Source organism: Bemisia tabaci, chromosome 7, assembly GCF_918797505.1.
Source record: "Bemisia tabaci chromosome 7, PGI_BMITA_v3".
NCBI classification, from domain to species: domain Eukaryota; kingdom Metazoa; phylum Arthropoda; class Insecta; order Hemiptera; family Aleyrodidae; genus Bemisia; species Bemisia tabaci.
This window is the reverse complement of record NC_092799.1, coordinates 14386668-14409051: the sequence shown is the minus strand read 5'-3', so window position 1 is coordinate 14409051 and position 22384 is coordinate 14386668. Positions and strand designations below refer to the sequence as shown.

The window sequence follows — 22384 nt, the reverse complement described above, 5'->3', positions numbered from 1 at the left end:
AATACTATTGATCAAGGTGATGATGTCTTCAATTGTCTTTAATGTTACGTAAAATTGAACACATTTTGTGAGATTTTGCGCATTTTGCGATTGTCGTGTGGATTTTAATATGTCTACACATGTTTCCTCCTTTTAAAAATATGATAAAATAATGAATTCGGTGGTAAGTTTATTTTTAAGCTACTTAAATATTCCTCCTTTTTGAAAATCAAAACAACGACGTTGTGAATGGAGTTTAAATCAGATGCTGTTCCGATTGAACACACCAGAACCGAGGTATTCGATTATCATTTTCCATCACCCGGCACCAATGTCAAGCTGTAAACCAACTAATTACACTATTATCTCATATTGACTTGGCCCGAGGTGAGATCTGCATTACATGTTTGTGGCAACGTTGCATGTTTCAGCGCGGCACGACGTCACACTTTCCCACCGTCAAATGGCAAAATCCTGGGAATTTTGCGCAAATTTGGCAGCCGTGTTCGCGGTTTTAATAACAGACGGAAAGCGCGAGCATTGAATCTGCATTGTTTGGTTTGGACCGCACCTCCTCCCCCCCACCCGACGCTCTGTCGTTTTGTGCAAAAATCCCATAAATCCTGAGGAAACCTCGGTTAGATCTGTGGTTTTTTTTACCTCTTATCCCTCCCACCCATCCCCTCTCCCACGAGCCGATGGGACGCAGCGTCTTGATGTGTCTTGCGGTAATCGCGCGCGGTGCCGAATTTCTAGGAATTCCCGCAGCTTTGTCCATAAGAAGACGGTTTTCAATCATTTTTCGAGGAAATTTGGCATATGTGCCCTACGTTTGCGCTACGTCTTGTACAGAGAAAGTATATCGCTGCCGCCGCACTGCCACGCTGCGTGGTCACGTCACGGTAAAATTTAGTGAAGCCAAGATTTTGCTGTTATTTTGGCGCTCCTATATTAAGTGAGAATTTTACCAGGCATATCCCAATGGACCACTAGACAAGGTACGGATTTCAACATTCTGAAACATGTTTCTTAACTAAAATTTTACGTAGAGCACGATGCGCACAACGAAAATTACCGAAATCAACTCCTTACGAAGATATTTAATGATTCTTGGTGCGTGAATTCAAACCACCCGCTCATGAAAACTCAATGTTCTACGTGACTCACATCGCGCGCTAAACGTTATCATGAACGTTTCTGCGATAAAAAAATCTGGCAAACTCAATCTTGACGCTTTGGCTCAGCTATAGCAAATTACTTATAGTTTGAAAAACACATGGTGGGAAATGAAAATTGCTCGATTGAGAAGCTTACTGAAACTGGTGCAGTGCGCGATTTGATTCACGTAGAGCTTTGAGTTTCTTGTGAGCGGGCAGTTCAAATTCCTCGTAACCAATGTGAAATAAAAACGTTAATATCTTCGTTTAGAGTTTGTTTCATTAATTTTCGTTGCGCAAATCGTGCTCTACGTGAAATTCTGGTTAAGAAACGTGTATCAGAATGCTTAAATTCGTACCTTGTCTAGTGGTCCATTGTTTTAGGTTTCTCTTAAAATTCTAGTAAAATTATGGAAAAATCGTGAAAAATAATACTTTGAAGGAGTTTCTCGATTTTACAATTGTTTGGCTCTTTCCGTCGCAAGTTTTTTTTATTTTTTTTCTTGATGATTTTTGCGATACCTAGGTAAGAAGTGAATGATGATAACCTATGAATGATGAAATGCAAAACTTTTCACACATAAGCATTAACTCTCCTGGTTTGAAGTCACGCTCCACACTGGAAAAAAAAGAATCTTAAATTTGCCGCCAAGAAGTATTTCTTCTTAAATCAAGAATTTTTCTGGTTAATATAAGCTACTTTCTTGCTTAACCCAAGCATTATTTTTCTTGTAGCAAGAAAAAAATTTCTTGGCGGCAAATTCAAGAATCATCATGCTTGATCCAAGCTACTTTTTTTTCAGTGCAGGGTACTCTGCCTATTGTACAAACAGTTCCTTAAACTGAGGAGATGTTATTGGTGGTTTTAGAATTCCTCACCAGTGTTTCCGTGTGCTTTCTCTTTCTCACACTTATTTTTCCTCATTTCAACGAAAATTTCTGGTGCCGCACAAAAATTGAAGTTATCTCTAATTGGAAGAGAGTAAAATTCTTTCCTTCTGATGATCAATAAGAGATGTAAGGGTAGTATAATTTGTCTCCTAAACAAGAAATCATGTACAAAATTCATGAAAATTCGTTCAGTTCACAGGGGCTTGAGCGCCAATGGGTGGATGTAATGAGTCTATTTTGACTCTCCAAAAAATGTTTTTTAAAGACCTGGCCATATTGACGCCCCAAACATGTCTTATGGAAATTTGAATCGTTTTTCTCTTAAAAGATCTGACGAGATGAAGTTTGATCGGCTACCATAGAAGTTATATCGTCGTGAGAGTCAATCGGTTCTACTTCAAGGCAGTTGATTTTTGCTAGGAGTCATTTACGCAAAGCTTGGATTGCAAGTGTAAGGTTCGTAAATTATGTTTACTAAGTTTTAGAACTTTTTTCGGAATTTCACGGAAATTCTTGTGAACATGTGTTATGTTGATCTAATACAGCATAAGTTCTTGATTAATTTCTCAGCAACTATATAAAGCTTGCTGCGGTTAGTTCACAGATGACATAGTTCTGCAATTGTTACATATACAGATCCACGGATACCCGCAACTGAATTCTAAGAAAGGAACCGAGGCCATCTCTCTCATGAAGAATTCTGCGCACCAGCCAAAGGGCATAGTCGTTGTTTCCAGAAATGTGCTTGGTGAATTTCTGCTAAACTCAGTCAATCATGCATCTACTTCCAAGATTAGAGGTCAACCGAGGGGCAATAAATCCGATTGGATTTAGATGAAATCCACGAATCAACAACTTGCCGATGAATGATCCAAGCAGCGGCGTGGCTTGCTTTGCGATATCTCGAATAAACTGCCATTTAACTTATGGAAAAAGATTGATAAACAGGGTGCTTGCAACGAACACCTTAATAATCGATTCTTTTCCGTAGCTTCGAATGGGCGGACATATCGATAATCGATCATTCGCGGCTCGTTACTGCACTAGATCCGAGAGGTCAGGATCGTAAAAGAATCAGAGCCAATTCCTCAACTAGGTATGTGTGTTTCGCGTTTCGGGCGGGTTGAACATGGGTGCTTTGCATGAAGACTGAAAGAGATCAATGAAGTCTTGCATTGTGCTCCAGACCGCGTGTTCTCCATGGCTGAGTTACGTGGGAAAGTACAAGCTGCTAAGGTCGTGTGATGTGTGCCATTATCATGTTCACCTCTCCACTCATAATCTTGGTTCCTTCGTTCCATTGTCTATCATCTCATACATGGTTGCAAAAAGTGATCTGCGCGGAAAATATCAGAAGGGCATCACGCATCTTGAAAAATTTCAGATCGATCCCCAGCACTTTGCAGGAAGATTCGATAATCTATCGATCATTTATTAATTTCAAGACTTTAGGACATCTTTTCAAAATTTCTAAGCATCCTATCACCCTGGGCACGTCAGGGATTTGACCAAGAAACACTTTCAAATTATACTTCAAAAGTACGTTCCGCGTGATTATCACAAATAGTTTTGCCTTTCAATTAGCGATATTTGCTTGGAATGTACTGTTAAAGCTGTTTCAAAATATTTCTGGTTCAGTTCTAGTCAAGATAATCACCCTTGCTGCAAACTATTTTTAAAATTTTATTTATTTCATTTTATATTTTTTCAAGACTTGGCTTCTCTCTCCTGAATGTAAATAGAGCCAAGTCGATTCAGAGAGAAATTAACAATGAGTGCATACCCGTTGCATTTTCCTATTTTCCTCAGTGATACTACTGTTTTCACGAACATTCATTTCTTTATTTATGTGTTTTTAATATTTTACAGAGGTTTATTTTGTGTGGATGTTAAAATTTACTGAGACTTGATTACGAAACTTTAAGACTTGTGTATATCCCATGAGTCAACTCTGTTGACCTTGATGAAAGGTTGTGAGTCAAGAGGATGGGGCTGTCTAACGGGGTAACTGTGTCAACATGATTCACCCGCTCCTGGCAGGAGGGCACGAGGGTGTTTTTATTCATTCCTGCTGCCAGTTTAAGCAAACAAAAAAAAACAATAGATAATAAATTGCAATAGAAATGTACGTAAACTATACGTATGCAGATTTCTTAGGAGGATCCAGACAATACGTCTCTCTCCTCCTCTTCTTTCTATCATGCAATTCGAACAATGTAAGATGAAAAGAAAAGAAGTCTAGAGGTATACTCTTCTCTCCTATTCTATCCTTTTCTTCTTTGTACATATATTTTTGCATTTATTTTATTTTGTTTCGAAATGTTAATTTGATAAATTGATCAGCGCGACGAAGGATTAGGTTTCCAGACTAGGTTTCTCCTCATCTGATCAATGTGGGTGCGGGCAGGATCGGTGAGGAATACTCACTCACTGGTCACTTTGGTGACATTTGTCTCGTCATTTTAGTGACGTTTTGCCAAATTTGAAACATATTCACGGCGAAACAAATGTACAAACAAATAATATCTACACATTTTCTTGACTGGATTTCACACATCACGCCGACATGAGAAACATGTAGCAGACCGGTCGTTCCTCAGCATTTTTGTTTTTGGTTTCTAACTATACAGCTACCCTGCTATTACTACCGATGTAGCTCGCAAGTTTTGCAACTCGCATCTATTATTACATACCACGAACGAGCAACTCGGGAGGAGTAATCGGTTACTAGCAGTAATGTGGTCTCGTAAATTCGTATCAAAAATTATATTGGTGAACTAATACCTACTTACAGGGCGATGTTTCGCGACCATGCTTACCAGTTCGCCTTCAATACTAAAGTAGGCAATTTGAGCGACTCAGGAGCAGTAATAATTGCTTGCAGTAACGTAGCTACGTTAATTTGCACTATACAGAGTATCAAATGACTTTTAGCAATTATGAGAGAACCTTTTTACACTCATTCTATCCAGTTCGCCTTCAATCTAAAATTGACAATTCGAGCGGATTTGGAGCAGTGTTAGTTGCTCACAGTATTGTGGCCACGTATTCGTCTACTTTAAAATAAAGACATCATGATAATGTGATTTATTGAAGTATGAAGGAATTTGTCTTGTGGCTGTCTATGAATAACCACACCATTAATCTACTTTTAATGGCTTTTCCATAAGTTTGAACTATAGGAAAAAATATTTCGTTAGTTAGTTATTACTTTTAGAGACATTCAGGAACTTAGGCTCTACAGAATTTATGCAAGTGTGATAGGTTATAAATAAATTACATTTTTAACTTAATCCAAGGTATTTTTTTTTAGAATTTTGGTCTACATAACTTTGAAATTCTTCAGGTAAAATTGTTTACACATTTCTAAGAATACTGTTTGATAAGGAATATGGTACCACGACGAATTACGTTTTATTTAACGGTACAGTATCAAGAAATAACGTTTTATTTGACGGTGCGGTACCGAAAAATAACCACCTCGTTGAAAGAATGCATTCGGCAACAGTGTCATATAGATGTTCTTAGATTGGGCGCAACTTTATGCGACAGCGATTACACAAGATCTCCAGCCGGCATTTATATCTCAGCCGGTCCTAAAGGTGTCTCGCGGATGCCACATTTTCTCATGGAATTTGAAAAACGTATTAAACATCAGATCATTTGAGTGAGATTCATAAAATATTGTCTTATCGAAAGTTTTCAGTTTTTCAAAATCTCGAGTGAAAAACTATTTCACGAGAAACCTTTACATACATACCATGATTGAGGTGCTAAATTTTATAGGACGCTGTTTACATCGATCCGAAGGAAACAAAGCGTTATAAAACCAATAGGATTATCATTGGTGTTCAAATATTTTTTAACGGGCTCATTGTACCTCTTTGATTCATTATTGCGTACTATATTCTGGCATCCTGGCCAGATCCACCATCTCATCAATTTTTAGACAACGAACTGCTTAAAAATTTTATTTTCCTCGAAGTCAATCTACCGTCATAAATGTTTAAGGTTCCAAAATTTTGAGTTTAAGCCCTCTCCTTCTTCGTATCTGATTAAAACACATGCTAAGGAGATCTTCTTATAAGGTGTTACATGCTACATTAACCGTCCTATTAAGTTATTATCTACTCGATAGATTCAGCAAGCAATACAATTCAAGGACTGAATTTTAAAAAAAAATCGCGTTTTTTGGCAAAGCTCCAGAATCTCCAATTATATTTTATTATAGGAGGGAAACTATGACCGAAACATCTTTATGGAATATTCTGTAAATTCCACCGGCAACACAGGTCTGATCTCTGTCTCGGAATCCAAGACCAATGTCGACCCGGGTCGTGGAATGCGAACTCTTACCGGCTTTAAGTTCAACATGAGTCTCCATTGTTACATTGAACTTACTCGGGAATAAATGCCGAAATTCCTTAATTGTTTATCACTTGAAACCGTTTTAAGTCAGTTTCCAAAGGCAGACGTTATTCGCCCATAACGGGGGGAAAAAAAATCTCAAGATCCAAACCAAAACGCAGGATGCTCGCGGGTGCATATTTGTCGGGGATCACGCCAATTATTTGAGTCATCGTAATAAAAAATACGAAAAGAGAAAGAGAGAAAAACAAGCAGTGAACTCCAACACAATGTGTTGATAAGGCGCGTCATTAACTCGCACATATCAACCCCTTTAGTTTTCATTTACAGAGATTTCAAAATAGGCAAACAGCATAAAAAGAGAATTCACGATCCAACACTGCGAGGTCAAAGACGCACCTTGACGAGACCGTGTATTGTGAAAGTAGAAAGCTATTCGATCGAATTTAAGTTTTTTGATCTGCCTCAAGCAAAATCTTATCAGATTCTTGAAGAAAAGTGCTACGGAATAATTTAAGCGAAGAAAGGAAAAATTCTGTCGAACTCCTAGAAGATAAAGTCGATTTAAAGGTATTTTGGGGCTAAAATACCCAAATCACCGGTAGTAAAAATCCCGTTATATTATTGAAAAGAAATTGACTCGATATAAATGCAATTGTATTAAATACGTCTTGATTTTGTTATTTTAAACGTCTTTCCATGCAAAGAAGTTCAACCATGTCGTTGCTTTATTCATTCATGAATTGAAAGTAAGCAATCTACATCCCGAAAATCTACTGATTTGCCGTAAAAAATTGCAGAAACTTGATATACCAGGTCGATGCACCCACTCGTTGAATTTACCAACCAATTTTGTGAGTGCAAATGTGTAAGAATCAATATGCTATAGTCATTTTGGGTGCATTTATTTTTCATGAAACAATAATAATTTCAATCCCGAAAAACCATCAATTTTCCGTATAAAATCGAAAAAATCAAAATATGTCAACTCCCCGACGTGAAAATTAGATTCTACGTATGTAAAATGTAAACAAGCAGGAAGCTCCAACGCATTGGCGTCGGAGAGCGGCTCTGGGGGCAGTAGTTGTAGTCAAGAATGAGGGCCTAGACACATTTTGTCATTGATGTACAATCCGACAACTGTCGATTCATGTTTTGTAACTTTTGTAGCCGAGTGCCGTAGGTTAAGGGCCCGTTCGCAAAAACTAATCGGAACTGTATGAATGAATTGCTCCTTTTAAAAATCAAAACAATATCGAATTGCGATATATTACACAGTTAAGATAGGGCTATGTCCTGTCGTAAGCGGCGACATACAGTCGATATCATTTCAATAATCGCCCCAATGGCCACGATAGTTGTTAGACGTTTACGGTTTCCCTGGTAACCTTTGTTTGCTATCAGCTGATATCAAGTAATATGACTAGGAAGCTCCAACCCAGTGGTTAAAGCTTCCTTAACCGCGAAAACTTTAAAATTCAAATTTTCAAATTTTGAACGTAAAGTACATTTTTTCCATCACGAGATAAAAGCACAAACAAGTTTTGAATTGTTGACTGTATCACCATGATTCCAAAAATACAATACACAACATAGCATTGACTAACAATAAAACAGTATGCAATAAAATAAAGTCATGACAAGGAACATAGCCGAAAATGGCGCCGATTCCCATCAACCAACGCGCGGTCTCTACAATGTAACATGCTGCATTGATACTCCCCAGCTGGGACCGTCCGGAATAGCAGCTCTAGTGCAAGCACCAGAGCCGCTAATACTTATGTATCGATATGCTGAACAGAACTATGTGTGGACAGTCAGAAGCCCGCGGCAACATTAATTCAACAGAAAAACTGTAAAAATTAGATAGGATTTTAGCCGCTTTGCCCGCCTCTCCTCGCTACTTACAACAAACCGTTCTTATACTCATCTCAAAATTTTTCTCAGAGCTTTGGGTTATTATCAGCTTCCATTTAAACTCCGGTTCGATGGCCGAATCGGCTGCCAAAAAAGCAAGCCACTGTTGAGGGGTTCTATGAGAAATTCGTGATATTATCGGCTCTCAGGAAATCACCCCATGGCTAAAATTGGTGGTATAAATGTTTAAGTGCTTAAAATAATCGTATTCAAGAAACTAAGGAATTAAACTATGGAGTCACTTTCTTTTTAATAATATAACGAATTTACTACCGGTGATTTAGCTATTATAGCCCCAGAATACTTTTAAAGCGCCTTTGCGTTCCAGAATCTCGACGGAATTTTTTTTTTTTTTTTTTTTGCTTAAACAATTCAAGAAACATTGTAGTTAAAAATATAAAGATTTTTCGATTTGGACGTATGAAAAATGTTTAACTCGTTCAGGCACACCGTGTATTGTATGGAGTACTGCTGTTATTCGACCGTTGTCTTCAGGTCAAAATTCTTACAAAGAAGCCCCTTGCAAGAGGCAAATTTTTTGTAATTTCTCCCAGTTTTTTCAGCGTTAGGTATATAAATGAATTGTTTGTCAAATTTTGAGGTCAATTATATTTAATTGTAATTTATACTTTCTTTTTTTCCCCTTCATTTTATTTTTCGTATCGAGGAGTCGAGGTTTTGTTGATTTCTTCGGATTTCGATTACTGTAACTTCTCTTCTATTCGGCCGATTTTTATGAATGAGGTCTCTTTTTATTTGTGTTTTAACGGAGAGTAAGGAAAAAATTGCTAAATACATGCGAAACAATTTTTTTTGAAAATTGGATGAATCCTAGCGTGACGGTGAAATGGTTAATGAAGCGTGAGTAATTGGGGTACGGGTATCGGCCGCGTTGGGACCCAAGGCCCATTGTTCTTCGTGACGCCGACGCAGTGATCAGGAGCGTGGGGACGAGAGGGCTTAGTGGACTCCTGTATGAGCCACGTTTAGCAAATGGTCTAATGAGTCTCGAGGCTCATCATAGATTGCACTTACCACTATCCTGGTGGCCCCGGCTATCAGAGCAAGGAGTACCAACTTTTGAAAAGGATAACAGTGTTGTGGAGATATGTCAAAGCAACGTTGTGAACAAAACGGAGTGAGTGAAATTCTCATTCAAGGAGTGCCGAACTGGTCAGCCATCCTCGAATCAGTTCGCTTGCTTCCGCTTATATATGCATATTTTAAATCAGCGCGCCCCATTCTAAGGTTTTTTTAAAAAAAACCAAGAAACGTAGACTCTTGGTATTCATTACACATAAACTAGCGAGCCCCAGAATGAGAAACAAATTTTAATCATTATTATTGACGGATTAGTAAACTTTTTACACGCTTTGGAAAATCTCAGAAGTTCGCGGTAGTCACTTTTCGGTAAGGAACTAGGGGACTCGGTTATTGTATCGAGGGGGGGGTCGAAACGATCGCAAAGGCGGTATACTACGTATACGCGCCAAAACTCTTCACCGTCATTCATAAGGTCATCTCTCATACGAGACGATTACGTGAGCTTTGCGAATGCGCCGCGAAGACATGCGCGGCTCATTATGAAAGATTCACTGATTCGTTCAATTATCAGGTGATTCGGGGGTAATGGGCATGCTCTTAAGTGGACCGCGTTTAGCAGAAAGGAACCAAGCCACATCACATGAACCTTCTTTTTAGACGTGAGTTCAAACCTCTCAGTAATCTTGAAAAGCATCTCTTATGGGTGTGGTTTCTCTCTGCGATTTTATTTAGCACATTTTACTCTTGACAATGAAAATATCTTTAAAAAAACAGTACATATATAATTATCATGATCCTCCTCAACAGTCAGTTTTAATAATAAATGTTTTTCTTACGCGAGCCTAAAGTTATCCCAAAATCTCCACCTCTAAATTAAAACTTTGTTACAATCTCTACATCCTAGTATCAAACGCCAATCGCCAAACATGTCATTACATATATGTGCCGCGGCGTTTTCCCACTCGATGTTTCGAGATAGCAGAAATGACATTCAACGAGAATGAAAGCTACGCATACATTCCTATCTCACCTTCAGTTTTTAAGATAGGCCAAAAGGCATCCTTTGTGCAGCAATAGTTGCCTATCCGTGGATTTTCTTCTCGTGCAGTCTACAAATCGCGCCTCGCAGTAAATTAAATCTCCATAATTTCTCTGTTAACCTGTGCAATTCTTCTTGACTCTAATTAACATTTACTATTAAAAAAGTAATTCATTCCCTAATTACTTTAAGGGGGCAGGACTGTCTTAGCGTGCGCGCTTGCTATTTATGTGAAATCCTTCACCGTGGTAACGCACTGCATGATTTCCCAGAACACAATGTGAGCACTGTTATCTACATAGCAACCAGTGCAAATCTGTCGTGCAGCGCAAAAACGCTGTAAACGCCATTTGAAATTTTTTGGAAACAATGTATCATAGCAGAAAAACTTGTCTACCTTCGGACAAGGTTATTACAGAATTATTTTGCAAATACTATCAAGAGCTTAACCTGAAATTGTGAAGAGCATGGGCAGGGCCGGATTTAGGGGGTGGCCACATGGGCCGCGGACCATGGCGGCAAATTTAGGGGGCGGCAAATTTTTCATTTTTTTAAAATGTAACTACAAAGAAAAATTGGATTCAGAAAAAAAGTATACAAACGAGAAGAAGGTGACAAAATCTCTCATTTCCTGAGAGTATATCTCTAATTGTGTGATCTTTCTGTGATACAATAGACATCACCTCTAATTTGTCGAGTTAAGACTAATTGTAAGAGAGAAACCGAACACGGAATTTGGCCTGGAACGGCGCGGCGTAGAGAGCAATGATAACGAGAACTTGAGATGAAAAGGAGAGACCCTCGGCGCGGCGCGGCGGTCGACATGTAACACACATTAGCGCCTATAGGACTGCATGGATACTTCTTGCATTGCGTCAAAGACAGCGCGGTCGCTGCGGTCAGCGTGAAAAGCATAGCGCCTACAAGACTGAATGAATACTTCACGCATTGCGCCAAACACAGTGCGGTCAGCGCGGCGCAGTGGCGGAAGTTAAATGGTTTAAAATTATTAAACCACATTTATGTTTGTTCTTTCATAATTTTTTCGTTCATTTCATACAAATGGAAGGCCTTGTCCACACAGAGATAGATTTACGGAACTGAACTTTCGCGCCGACTACCGTGAACTTTTTCTAGTAGTGTTGACAGGGCTTTCGCCAAAAATATGTCCAACACGAGTAAACGCGTGTTATGCACCCCTCCCCTTTCGACACTTGATGGTTTTTATCGATGTTTCAAAACGAACGAGAAGGGGGCGGCAAAATACAGGCGGCCCATGGGCGGCAATTAAGTTAATCCGGCCTTGAGCATGGGTAAAACAGTTTTTATTTTACAAAGTGTTAAGTTCCAAAAAATGCGGGAAAATCTTGATGGATTTACAGCGCTCTTACTCGGCACGGCAGAAATGTCCATCACCAATCACTAAATTCAACATATTTTACGCATGAGCGCGCAAACTCACACATGTTTAACTTAAGAAATGGAGAGAAAAAACCTAGCTCCTGTAGCGCTTGTGGACGTATGCCCAGAAGACCGTGGACCTAAAATCTTCCTCTGTTTGAAAGCCATCTCCACTTCAAAAAGGTTACCAACCGATGAATGACCATAAAGCAGCCTTTATCAGCGACTGGAACCGGTTGACTTTTTTACAGCGATCCGGCGCAAGCGGTTTGTAAACCATCCGACTTATGCGCCTCTTAATGACGGCCACCTCTCCTCCTTGCTAGTCACTGCTTTCATTTCGTTACTTCCCGTTCAGCCGTCTAGTAAGCCAGTAAGCCTGCCGCAGCCTCCAAACCGAACGAAAACAACCATTATTTTATGTTGGAATGTACGGAATGACGGGTAAAATCGGCAACAGTCAGGCCCACCCTGTGCCTCCTAGCGCCACATCAGGCCCTGTCTCCTGGAGCTTTTTGTCTGCCTTTCTTCCTTCCGTTCAACGAGGAAGCAAAGCTTCCAGTGTTGCAACGTTTCGCCTGAGGACATCCTTTCACGCACCATGATTTTTGTGTAATTCGGGAAACTTGGCAGCCTTGACTGTCACAACAATCCTATGCCAAATGGGCCAGTTGTGTGAGTTGGATTGACCATTAGTATGTGTTACATTCAATATTGATGTTAATGTTCACGTCTTTAACTGCGACATTATACTGGTGGTTCCGCATTTTTGAGTGGAATTTTATTGATTTGCGGCCTTTAATTAGCTTTTAATGTTTATAAAATTCATGATCGATCAAATTGGGTTGGGCTTTTGCAATCGACGCGAGTCACTGAGGTCTTAAATACACATAAACTTATATGTTATTGACTTCGATGATTATTTGATGCGAGAAGAGACCTGCCACACTAGACAACATTTCCCGATTAAGAACTAAAATTTTTGGGTTATTTTAGGAACAACATACGTGCCATTAGTTTCCCTAAACAGATAGGGTTTGTTGTGTATGAGCAAGAAATAGTTCCTTATTGCAAAATGCAATCAAATTATTTTCAGTGCCACAAACTTCATTGGATCTCAATCATAGTAGAAAAGAGCCCTTCATACTAGAAAGGCCACACTAAAGCGGTCATCTAAAATATCAATGTATGGGTTACACAGCAACACTCGAAATGTGCTTAAAAAAATCTTCATATAAAATAAAATTCTGAGTGGCATATTTAAGGAAACAACTCTCTCCTGACATCATCATCCATCGCAGTGTTAGCCAACCCTCAGCATGAAAATTGTATCAAAAGTTACAAAATGGCAAATTATTTTGCTCAATTTTGGGATCTGTGGCGCCTTTAGGTACCCTACACCCTACAGGTACTTCTTGCAAATTTTGTACTCAACAAGTTGCTTTTCAATCATCATTATATGACTAGAAGCAGTGTGCACTGACCTCTGAAATTTTAAGGCCTCGATGGACGATTAAACTCCACAACCAATTAATTTACATCCAAGTGTTGGGTGTAATCAGTCCTAAAATCGTCCGGATACTTCGCATTATTTTCAAATGAAAACCAGGCAGAAATGTTTCGCCCAGCAAAAAATGAAGGGTGACGGCACTTAATTTTGATCAAAATTGGAAGGACTGCCCAATTTTGATCAAACACTAATGTTGCATGGTGACCAACAGTCATCAACCGTGAATCGGAATTTATTCGGAATTCGTTCGTCTGTCGAGGTTTTAACTTTGAAGGATACGCATTCTATCAATATGGATCGATCGAAAAATATACATGTAAATCGATCGCCATGAGCCGATCGACAAGTGATTCAAAAACCGGTGTCGATTCAATCGACACGAATCAATCGGAAAATGAAACCGTGAAGCGATCGACACGAGCAAATTGACGTGATTCGATGAACACCATACGGAGAAAAAAAAACTTGCATGGGACCCGAAGTTGAGGTCATATGGATCTCTGAAGTTTTCTGATCACGCATCCGAAAACTTGAGGTCGAGCTGCCGAAGTTCGGGTCAGGCATCGAGGCACTTCGGTATGTACCGGAGTACTTCAGTTGTGTGACCCGAACCCTTCGGTATATATCGAAGTACTTCAGATGTCTGACCCGAACTTCGGTGGCTGGACCTCAAGTTTTTAGATACGCGTGATCCGAAAACTTCAGAGATCCATTTGACCTCAACTTCGGGTCCCACGCACGACGTTTTTTTCACCGCGCAACTCGATCGACAACCATGAATCGATCGACAAATCCGTGAATAGATCAATGGCTCCGCACACGGAGAAAAAAATCTCGTGCGTGGGACCCTTGAAACCCTCTGAAACTTCAGTTCTTACATCTGAAATACTTCAGATGTGAGAACCGAAGTTTTTTGGATGTGAGAACCGAAGTTTTTCGGATATGAAAACCGAAGTACTTCAAATGTAAGAACTGAAGTTTCAGATGTGTGATCCAAACCTCAGAAGCTGGACCTAAAGTGTTCAGATGTTCAATCCGAAAACTTCAGAGATCCACATGATCTAAACTTCGGGTCCCACGCACGAAGTTTTTTTCACCGTGCATGCATAGATCTAATGTTGCCTATCGAATCCGTATCGAAATTTAAGGCCTCGATAGACGATCAAACTCCGAAACCAATTTCTATCCAAGTGTCATCCAAGTTCCTCCAAAGTTGGAAAATGAATTGTCTTCAATTTCTGTTTACGGCAAAGTTGGCAGCTAGGGAACTCGCGGTGCGCGACGGAGTCGACGGTGACCCAGCGCGACGCGGAGTGGCGGCAACGGCCCGACCAGTGACGACTTCCCGTCTCGAAGGCAGCGAGCACGCCCGCCAAGGTGCCCAGCCCCCGGTCCCCCCGGCGGCCCCGGCCCAGGTCTCAACTTCAATGAACTTGCGCCACGCCGACTCTTACTCCGGCAAAGCACCGAGCAAGTGCATGCACCACCATCCGACGAGCCTCGCTTTCATACTGCCGTGCTCGGAGGCGGATCCAGCAATTTGGCATCACCGGATTCCCTCCATTTAAACCTATGTTAAAAAATCGATTCTTATTGAAGCACCTGGACCCTCTAAGAATCGATACATTTCCATAGGTTTAAATGGAGAAAAACAATGTTGCCAATTTGCTGGATCCGCCAATGGCCGTACTCAGGAAGAACGCCGTATGAACCTCCCGGCGTTGCCAAATTTCCCTTGATAAAACACGAAGTTCCTGGTGGACTTGTGAATATTTTTTTATCAATTTTTCAGGTAATTTTGCTCGCAATTCTACCAAAAAGTCCTGAAAATTTCAAGGGAAAATATTCATAAGTTTCCTCAAAAATGAACATTTTATCGAAGGAAATGTGGCAACTCTCCAATGTTTATACGGCGTTCTTCCTTAGCACGGCAGCATAGCCATCCTGATCAGTTCGGTGGGCCCCCAGTGGGCTCATTGTTAGTATTGATAGACAACGCAATAGACAAACAAGACATAGGGAGTATGGAGCGATCCTATTGGTTGAAATGGTCGCAAGCTCCAGAACACGGATACCGTCATGCAGTCCAAGACTCGTCATAAAATCTGCTGTCCAAAGCAAACATACTGTAAATTCATTTTATATCTCTCCAATCGTTTCCGAGAAAAATGTTCTATCATCGTAAAACCCTACGTTAGGTCAGCAAGCTAAGTGAACTAACGTTAAGTAACCAAACATTTTGGTCCATGACCTTCTAGGGTTGTTATCATAGTCGCTTCTAAAATATCTTGCCAGAGCAGAAATTTTTTTAAAAAAATCTGCCCCTCTCTAAAAAAAATGCCTTACTCAGGAATCATTGAAAAGTGACAGTGAGTGGTGCATAGCGCGGAAACGCACGGCAGAAAGTAGATTATGTCAGAGCCGAGTGGCGAAAATGATGTCAGTAGACTGGATCTACGGAGGAGCTTAGCTAACGTCTACCGACCGGGTAACTTTGAGCGCCTCGACTTGCCGCCCAGACTTGGTGGTCGCTACAGAACCGTGAATTTTTAATGACTCCACTCTGAAATTGGACGTATTTCTATCAAACAGAACTATGTGCATTGAGACATGAGCCCTGAGACCCATAAGAATTCATGCATAACAGGGCTCACGTCATTATGCACATAGTTCTGTTTGACAGAAATAGGTACGTCCAATTAACTGGATCATCACTAGGCGAAGAGTAATGTGGCACGAGGGCGATAATGCTTATCAGCGACACAAATTAAGTTCAAATGCTGGAAGACGCGAAAAGATCTGCTGACTCTTTGGTATGTATACAATTTTTTTGGAATGTGAAAAACTTAATTATGCAGCGAAATTTGTGACGAGGAAACTTATCCTTGGCTAAAATCTTGGCGCGAAATATCAGATGATTCTTTGGTTTATATTCAATTTTTTTTGGAACTTGAAAAACTTAACTATACAACAGAGTCAGGAACAAAGAATCTCATCGTTGGCTTAAGTCAAAGAATGTGTATCTTTTCTGCAAAACAACGAAATTTCGGTTGTTTTCCACAGTTTCTAAAATGGACGGACCATTTTTTTTTTAATTTTTAGCAAATATATGTAATTAACAAAATAAATTCACTGAAAAATTCAAAAATAAGCGTCTGTTTTTTTCTTCTTTTCTTTTGACAATAGACCGTGATTGAAGACTTGCAGCCTTTTATTCCGAAAACAAACATTTATTGTGTGAGATTTATGCTTGTGCGAGATCATGGCCATAATTCACTGACCACAGAAATTGTTGCCTGATGAACACTTCCTACGCACACACTAAAACAATCCAATAGTATTTAAAATTCTCTATTTAATCTCCACTATAACTAATCTCTACAAACAGTAAAATTTAAAAAGATGCACTACCTATTCTAACCATTTTCTTTTGATTTCCACCACTTCCCTTCATTTCCAAACATTCATTGCCCACTTCAAAAATCACAGATAAATTGGCCCGAAATTACGAACACTAGGACTCAATTGATTGTAGTACTATTCCCCAGGTGGCACATTGCAATAAATTGCAATTACACATGGTGAAAGGATTGCTACAGCATCAGAGTTTTGTGTGTGTTGCATATCTACTGATAGAAGAAACATCTCTCATTGGAATTTATTGCAATAATATTGAAATAAGATGCAATTGCTCTTTGCATTGCAAAATTCTTATCACTCTGGTAAGTGGAGTTAATATTATTAATTTAAAAAATTAGCAACTTTGCTGCATTAAATCGCAATTTTATTTTAATATTTCATTGCCCGTGATACTTAAGCAGAATGCACAAGTGAGTACTTCTGTTCGCACAAAATCCATTCTCAAAACATCACAAAGAGGTTGGTTAGAGATCCGTTCATTGAGCACTCGGAACATGATGAGAGGTGAATTTAGACGATGAGAATGAAAGTCCTGAGGTGGTGGTGTCGGAGACTCTATCAACTTGCTCGAAATCTATTTCGGTGAGAATTAATGGACGTTGTTTCTTGACAAAGGTATCTAAACAACCGGAAAATGAGGTTTCGAATCGCTCGAAGTCACAGCGGTTTTTCGGGTATCGTGTTTCGGGGCTCGTTACGTAATGGCTTTATAACTCCGTCAAATTGATTCTCTCTTCTCGCGCCCACTTTAGCTTTGCTAACTCTCCACCACTGCCGGATCTTCAAAAATAAGTGACGCCCTCGTGTTTATTTCGAATAATTTTTCAGGTCTTAGGATCGTATTCTCAGCCATCTCTTGAAGCAGCTCCTTCTTTTACAGCCGTGCTAACAAAGGACGCCGTATGAAAATTCACTGGAAAAAAACACATTGGATCTAGAGTCCAGACTCTTGAAAACATTGACAAGAAAAAATACTCTTGATTCAATCGGATTTTTGCTTAAATCAAAACGAAATCCGCTTAAATTAAGAGGCTTTGGCTCTTGATTTAAGCTAGATTCTGATTGAATCAAGAGGACTTTTTCTTGTCGATGTTTTTAAGAGTCTGGACTCTAGATTCAATGTGTTTTTTTTTCCAGTGTTCGAGAGTTGCCAATGATTTCCTCTTTTAAAACATCTATTTTGAGACAAATAATGGATATCACAACTTGAAATTCTCGAATACTTTCGATGTCATTGGGAAGAAAATTCTTCGGAAAGTTAGAGGGCAAATTTTCACAAGTTCTCCTAAAAGTTTGTATTTCTCAAAAGGAAATTTGGAAATGCGCGAAAGTTCATACGGCGTTCTACCTTAGCAGGGCAGTTTAGGAGGCTCCTCATGATAAACATACTGCTTGAGGGTAATTTCAGGAAGCGAGCATCATGAAAAGGACAATTTTTGTAAACCTCGTGCGATAACTTTTGAAATGGATCTTAGGGAGGGATTACAATAAGTTCCCACTGCAAAAAGTACAAGGTACGGAAACAAATCATCTAATTTAGACAAACATTGAGGTAGGTGCGAGCCTACCTTAGAATTCACAAAACTCGCTAAATATTGGGTCTTTCACACGAGTATTTTACATTATTCGTAGCGAGTGGTAAATCTCTAGTGGTGGTGGACGAAATCCGTTGGAGTCTACATAGCGCCCAAAAATCCCGTATGATATGACTACGAAGTGAAATACTCCGCTCCGCTAAAATAGTGAAATCCGCTTTGAATCTGAGTTTTTCGGCACCAATAGACTCCGGCACCGAATTTCACTCCAAAGTATTTATCAATGTAAACTCCTGAATTTTATTCAAAGTTAGCAAAAATTGTCCTTTTTACGATGCTATCTTCAGGACCTTTTTAAACCTCCATTAATATCGATTATTTTACACACATTTAAATGGGCAAAATCCAGTGTTGTCAACTTTCAAAAGCCTCCACGGAACGCGTTTCAAGTCAAAAGACTTATACTGCCGTGCCAAGGAAGGACGTCGTATGAACATTCGAAAGTTGCTAGGTTTCCCTCGATAAAATATATATTTTTGACAACATTCATGCATATTTTTCCTTGAAATTTTCAAATATTTTACATTAAATTGCGTACAAAATTGTCTGAAAATTTAGGAAAATAATATTCATAATTTTCCCAGTAAATTCGGTATTTATCGGCGGAATTTTGGCAACTCTTGAATGTTCATACGGTTTTTTCCCTTAGAAAGGCAGCATACCCTCATCGTCCACCGGTTAACTTTTCCTTTTCAACGTCCGAAAAGCTGGACCGAAAAAGCTCGAGCCAAACGATGCATCAGGAACCGGTTTCTTATTAAAGACGCGCGCTCGCCGGGGCTAAATGTCAAAGTCTCCTCATAAATTATGCGAAAACAAAGAGGAGATAAGTCAGGTAACGCATCACTTTCGGTAGCGATCCGCTGTCAGCTCTCACCCCAAGGGCAAGCTTAAAGTTCAACCTGCCATGCCGGCCTATCTTCAGAGAATGCCATCTTGCGAGAGAAAATTGCCCGGTTGTTTTCCTTTTCGCCAGAGTCTGACCTTGGTTTTTATTATTCCCGGCAAACTCAGACGGAGTTATGCAATAAGGACGTACCTGCATTTCTTCGTCTTCTCGAGCCTGTGAGAGCTTGACAAGTCTTACGGAGCAAGGTAAAAAGCAGTTATGCCGTTTTGGCATACTGTGTTGAATCGGTGGGTGGTGGCTCTGACTTGCACAACAGATTTTAAAAGCACGGATCAAAGAATACATCGGAAAAAATACGCGTTTTTGTTTTCTTCTGCAATGACCACACGAATAAAAAGTATTAGCAATCTTCGCTCACTGGTGCATTTTGGGCTGATAATCCATTGAGTTCGTTAGGCTGGCATAGTCTCACATCGGTAATCTATTGTAAATGCCGTACGGGCGCCATTAATTGAATCATTAAAGTATCTGTAATTAACGCTTCTGAGGCATGGCTGTGCGAATAAATAGTAATACTGTATGGTGGTGTAATTGTTTTTTAAAGAGAAGAGAAGGCAAACTGCACTCCTCCGAAATGTTGTAGGGGTCTTAAGTTTGCCCCTGAAATTGGATGCCAAATTAGTTGCGATTCACTTTTACATTGTAAACTCTATGTGTTTCATTGTATTCGTAATAAATTGTCCACATGCTTTTCCACATTGCAAATGAATTGTATGAGATTTTCAGAGAAAGTCTTTTAGTAATTCTCAAGAAATGCTCAGAAGAGTTAAAAATGTAATTGTTGGCTCAAGTGCTCGCAATTTTTCTCTACACCTGAAGGCTGCAGTTCGTCATTCAAAACTCAAGGCCCGTTCCCATCAATATCCGGGTGTGAGATTGCAATATCTTCTACATCGTGCTCTTTTTCTAACCTTTGATGCTCGAAAAATCAAAAAATTGATCACTTGTTTGATCAAATCAACCATCATAATCTCCGAAACCACGATTTAATTTTCAAAATTGTGATGGAAGGCACATTTTTGCTGAGCGCATCACAACAGAGCTTCAATTGGACCGCGTTAAGCAGAAAAGAACCAAGCCTCATCAGCTATTGCCAAATTTAATCTATCATTTTAATTTTTTACATGAAAACGGTAGTGCAGATTTTTGTGCAAATTTTAGTGAATTTTATGCATAGTACGGAGCAAATTCCTTACAATTCTCAAAGGAATCCGCACAAAGGTTCTCACACATAAAATTAAATTGTCCAGTTAAATTTGGCAATAGCTGATGTGGCTTGCTTCCTTTCTGTTAAACGCGGTCTCATTAAACTATTTTCGCCTAATCCTAGGGCAAGTGCCAACGGTGTTGAAAATAATAATCGGACTGCATTAGTGCACCTAACGCGATTTCAAAACTATTTTCGTCGGATGGCAAGGTTATGGCAGGAGGTCGTTGGTCTCCGCCGAGAACCTTGGTGCGACGGAGGGCGCGGACAAGACTAGTCTTTTATATTTATGGAATTCTCGACATCATTGGGATGATTCAACTGTAGAAATCTTCAAACACGTGTTTGGTGACCTTGACAGTTTTTAAAACCAGGTTTATTGCGAAAGGTAAATCTCGACAAATAAGAAACGAAGATGGAACATTCTGGAACGATCAGAATCGTATTTAGGCATTTGATCACCTTCAGAATTTTGACAGAAATATTCATTTTAACTGTATATTTCTGTCCGTTGATTATGTAAATCAACGAAATTGTCAAGAAAGAACCCGGGTTATAGGAGATATTACCATTCGGGTACTTTAAAACAAAAAAGATAATTTTTGACATCTTGTTAGAGTCAATATATAATCAATCGTCAAAAATGAACTTGAGATAAAAGAATTTAGTGCCGACAGCGATTATGATACACTACAAGTTGACCCACATCGTCTATTTTTGGAACTTTTCAACACATTCAGAAGATATGATCCACAGTTACGCCGATTTTGTCATAAATTGAAGAATCACTTGGGGGAACTGCATTGATTTTTCTTCATCTATCACTACCTCAAGATCTCATGAGTTTCTTGCACTTACACATCCATACATTAAAGCAGCTCCAACAACGCACTCTGGCGTTCTGCGACACCTAAACGCCACATGTGCCTATCATCCCGAGGTTTATCCGGCAACTGACAACTTGTTGCACTTATACCATTTAAAAAATGATTAACACAATCGCAAAACCGAAAGAAAATGGATTTTGTGATCAATTTCACGTCAGACAATACGAGGGTATCAGGATATTCCTTGAAATGTGTTTCAAATCGTCTTACAATGCGGCAATAAAGTTTCAAAATTTCGCCCAGCACTACTAATCTTTAGTTTTCCTAATCTATCACAACAGCAAAAGTTCATGAGTTTTGGCACATCTTGACCCTTACAAAATGTCAAGTTCAAACACAACATTGCAAATATTTTTGGTTTGTGATTAATTTTTAAGTCACAAGCTTTATGAAAATACTATTCCAGAATATTCCTTGATATCATTTTCAAACTAATCGAAGGGTTGGCAACGAGGTTTCAAAATCACGTCCAACACTTTCGAACATTCGTTCTCCTAACCCATCACCATCTCAAAAGTCAATGAGATCAAGGAATTTTGAGTCCTTTGGAGAGAAATCGTTCGATCGTAACATCTCCAAGTTTGTGGAATCTAGATTAAGTTTACAAACAAACGTCATGAAGAAGCTACGCCAAGATATTCCCTAAAATATTTTTGGAGGAGTCCAGCAATTCGGCAACGAAGTTTTAAAAGCACGTTTATCATTATCGAAGCAACGATCACTTGCGCCCTTTCTGCACCGAGATCGCGGCTGATCGCACGTGTCGCCAGCTTCTTGCCCGCGCGTTCAAGTCACCGAAAAGCACCGCGGCCGCGGAGGCCGGAAACGGGTTCGAAAACCGGAAACGGGGCGGACCGGAAACAGCGGTGGGTTTGAGGTTAGTTCTAAGAGGAGTCTGTGCGAAACTTACCGACACATGCCAGAGCGGCAGCGAGTAAAGCCAAACACAATACGTAACTGCACTGCATCCTTTCTTTCACTACAGTGGTCGGCTGGCCGGGCTCCCGCGGGCTTTTATATGCGGCCTACATTCGTCGCCGAGGAGAAACCTCGCCGATA

At 39.7% G+C, this 22384-nt stretch overlaps 1 protein-coding gene across 1 annotated transcript in view; it reads right to left on the bottom strand.

The window, feature by feature from the left end:
- serp (chitin deacetylase-like protein serp) overlaps nt 1-22384 on the bottom strand; it is a 56947-nt gene extending 34563 nt beyond the window's left edge. The window contains exon 1 of the mRNA XM_019043811.2: nt 22236-22384. Within this exon, the coding sequence (XP_018899356.2) occupies nt 22236-22293 (58 nt within the window). The 5' untranslated portion in view covers nt 22294-22384. The remainder of the gene's footprint in view (nt 1-22235) is intronic.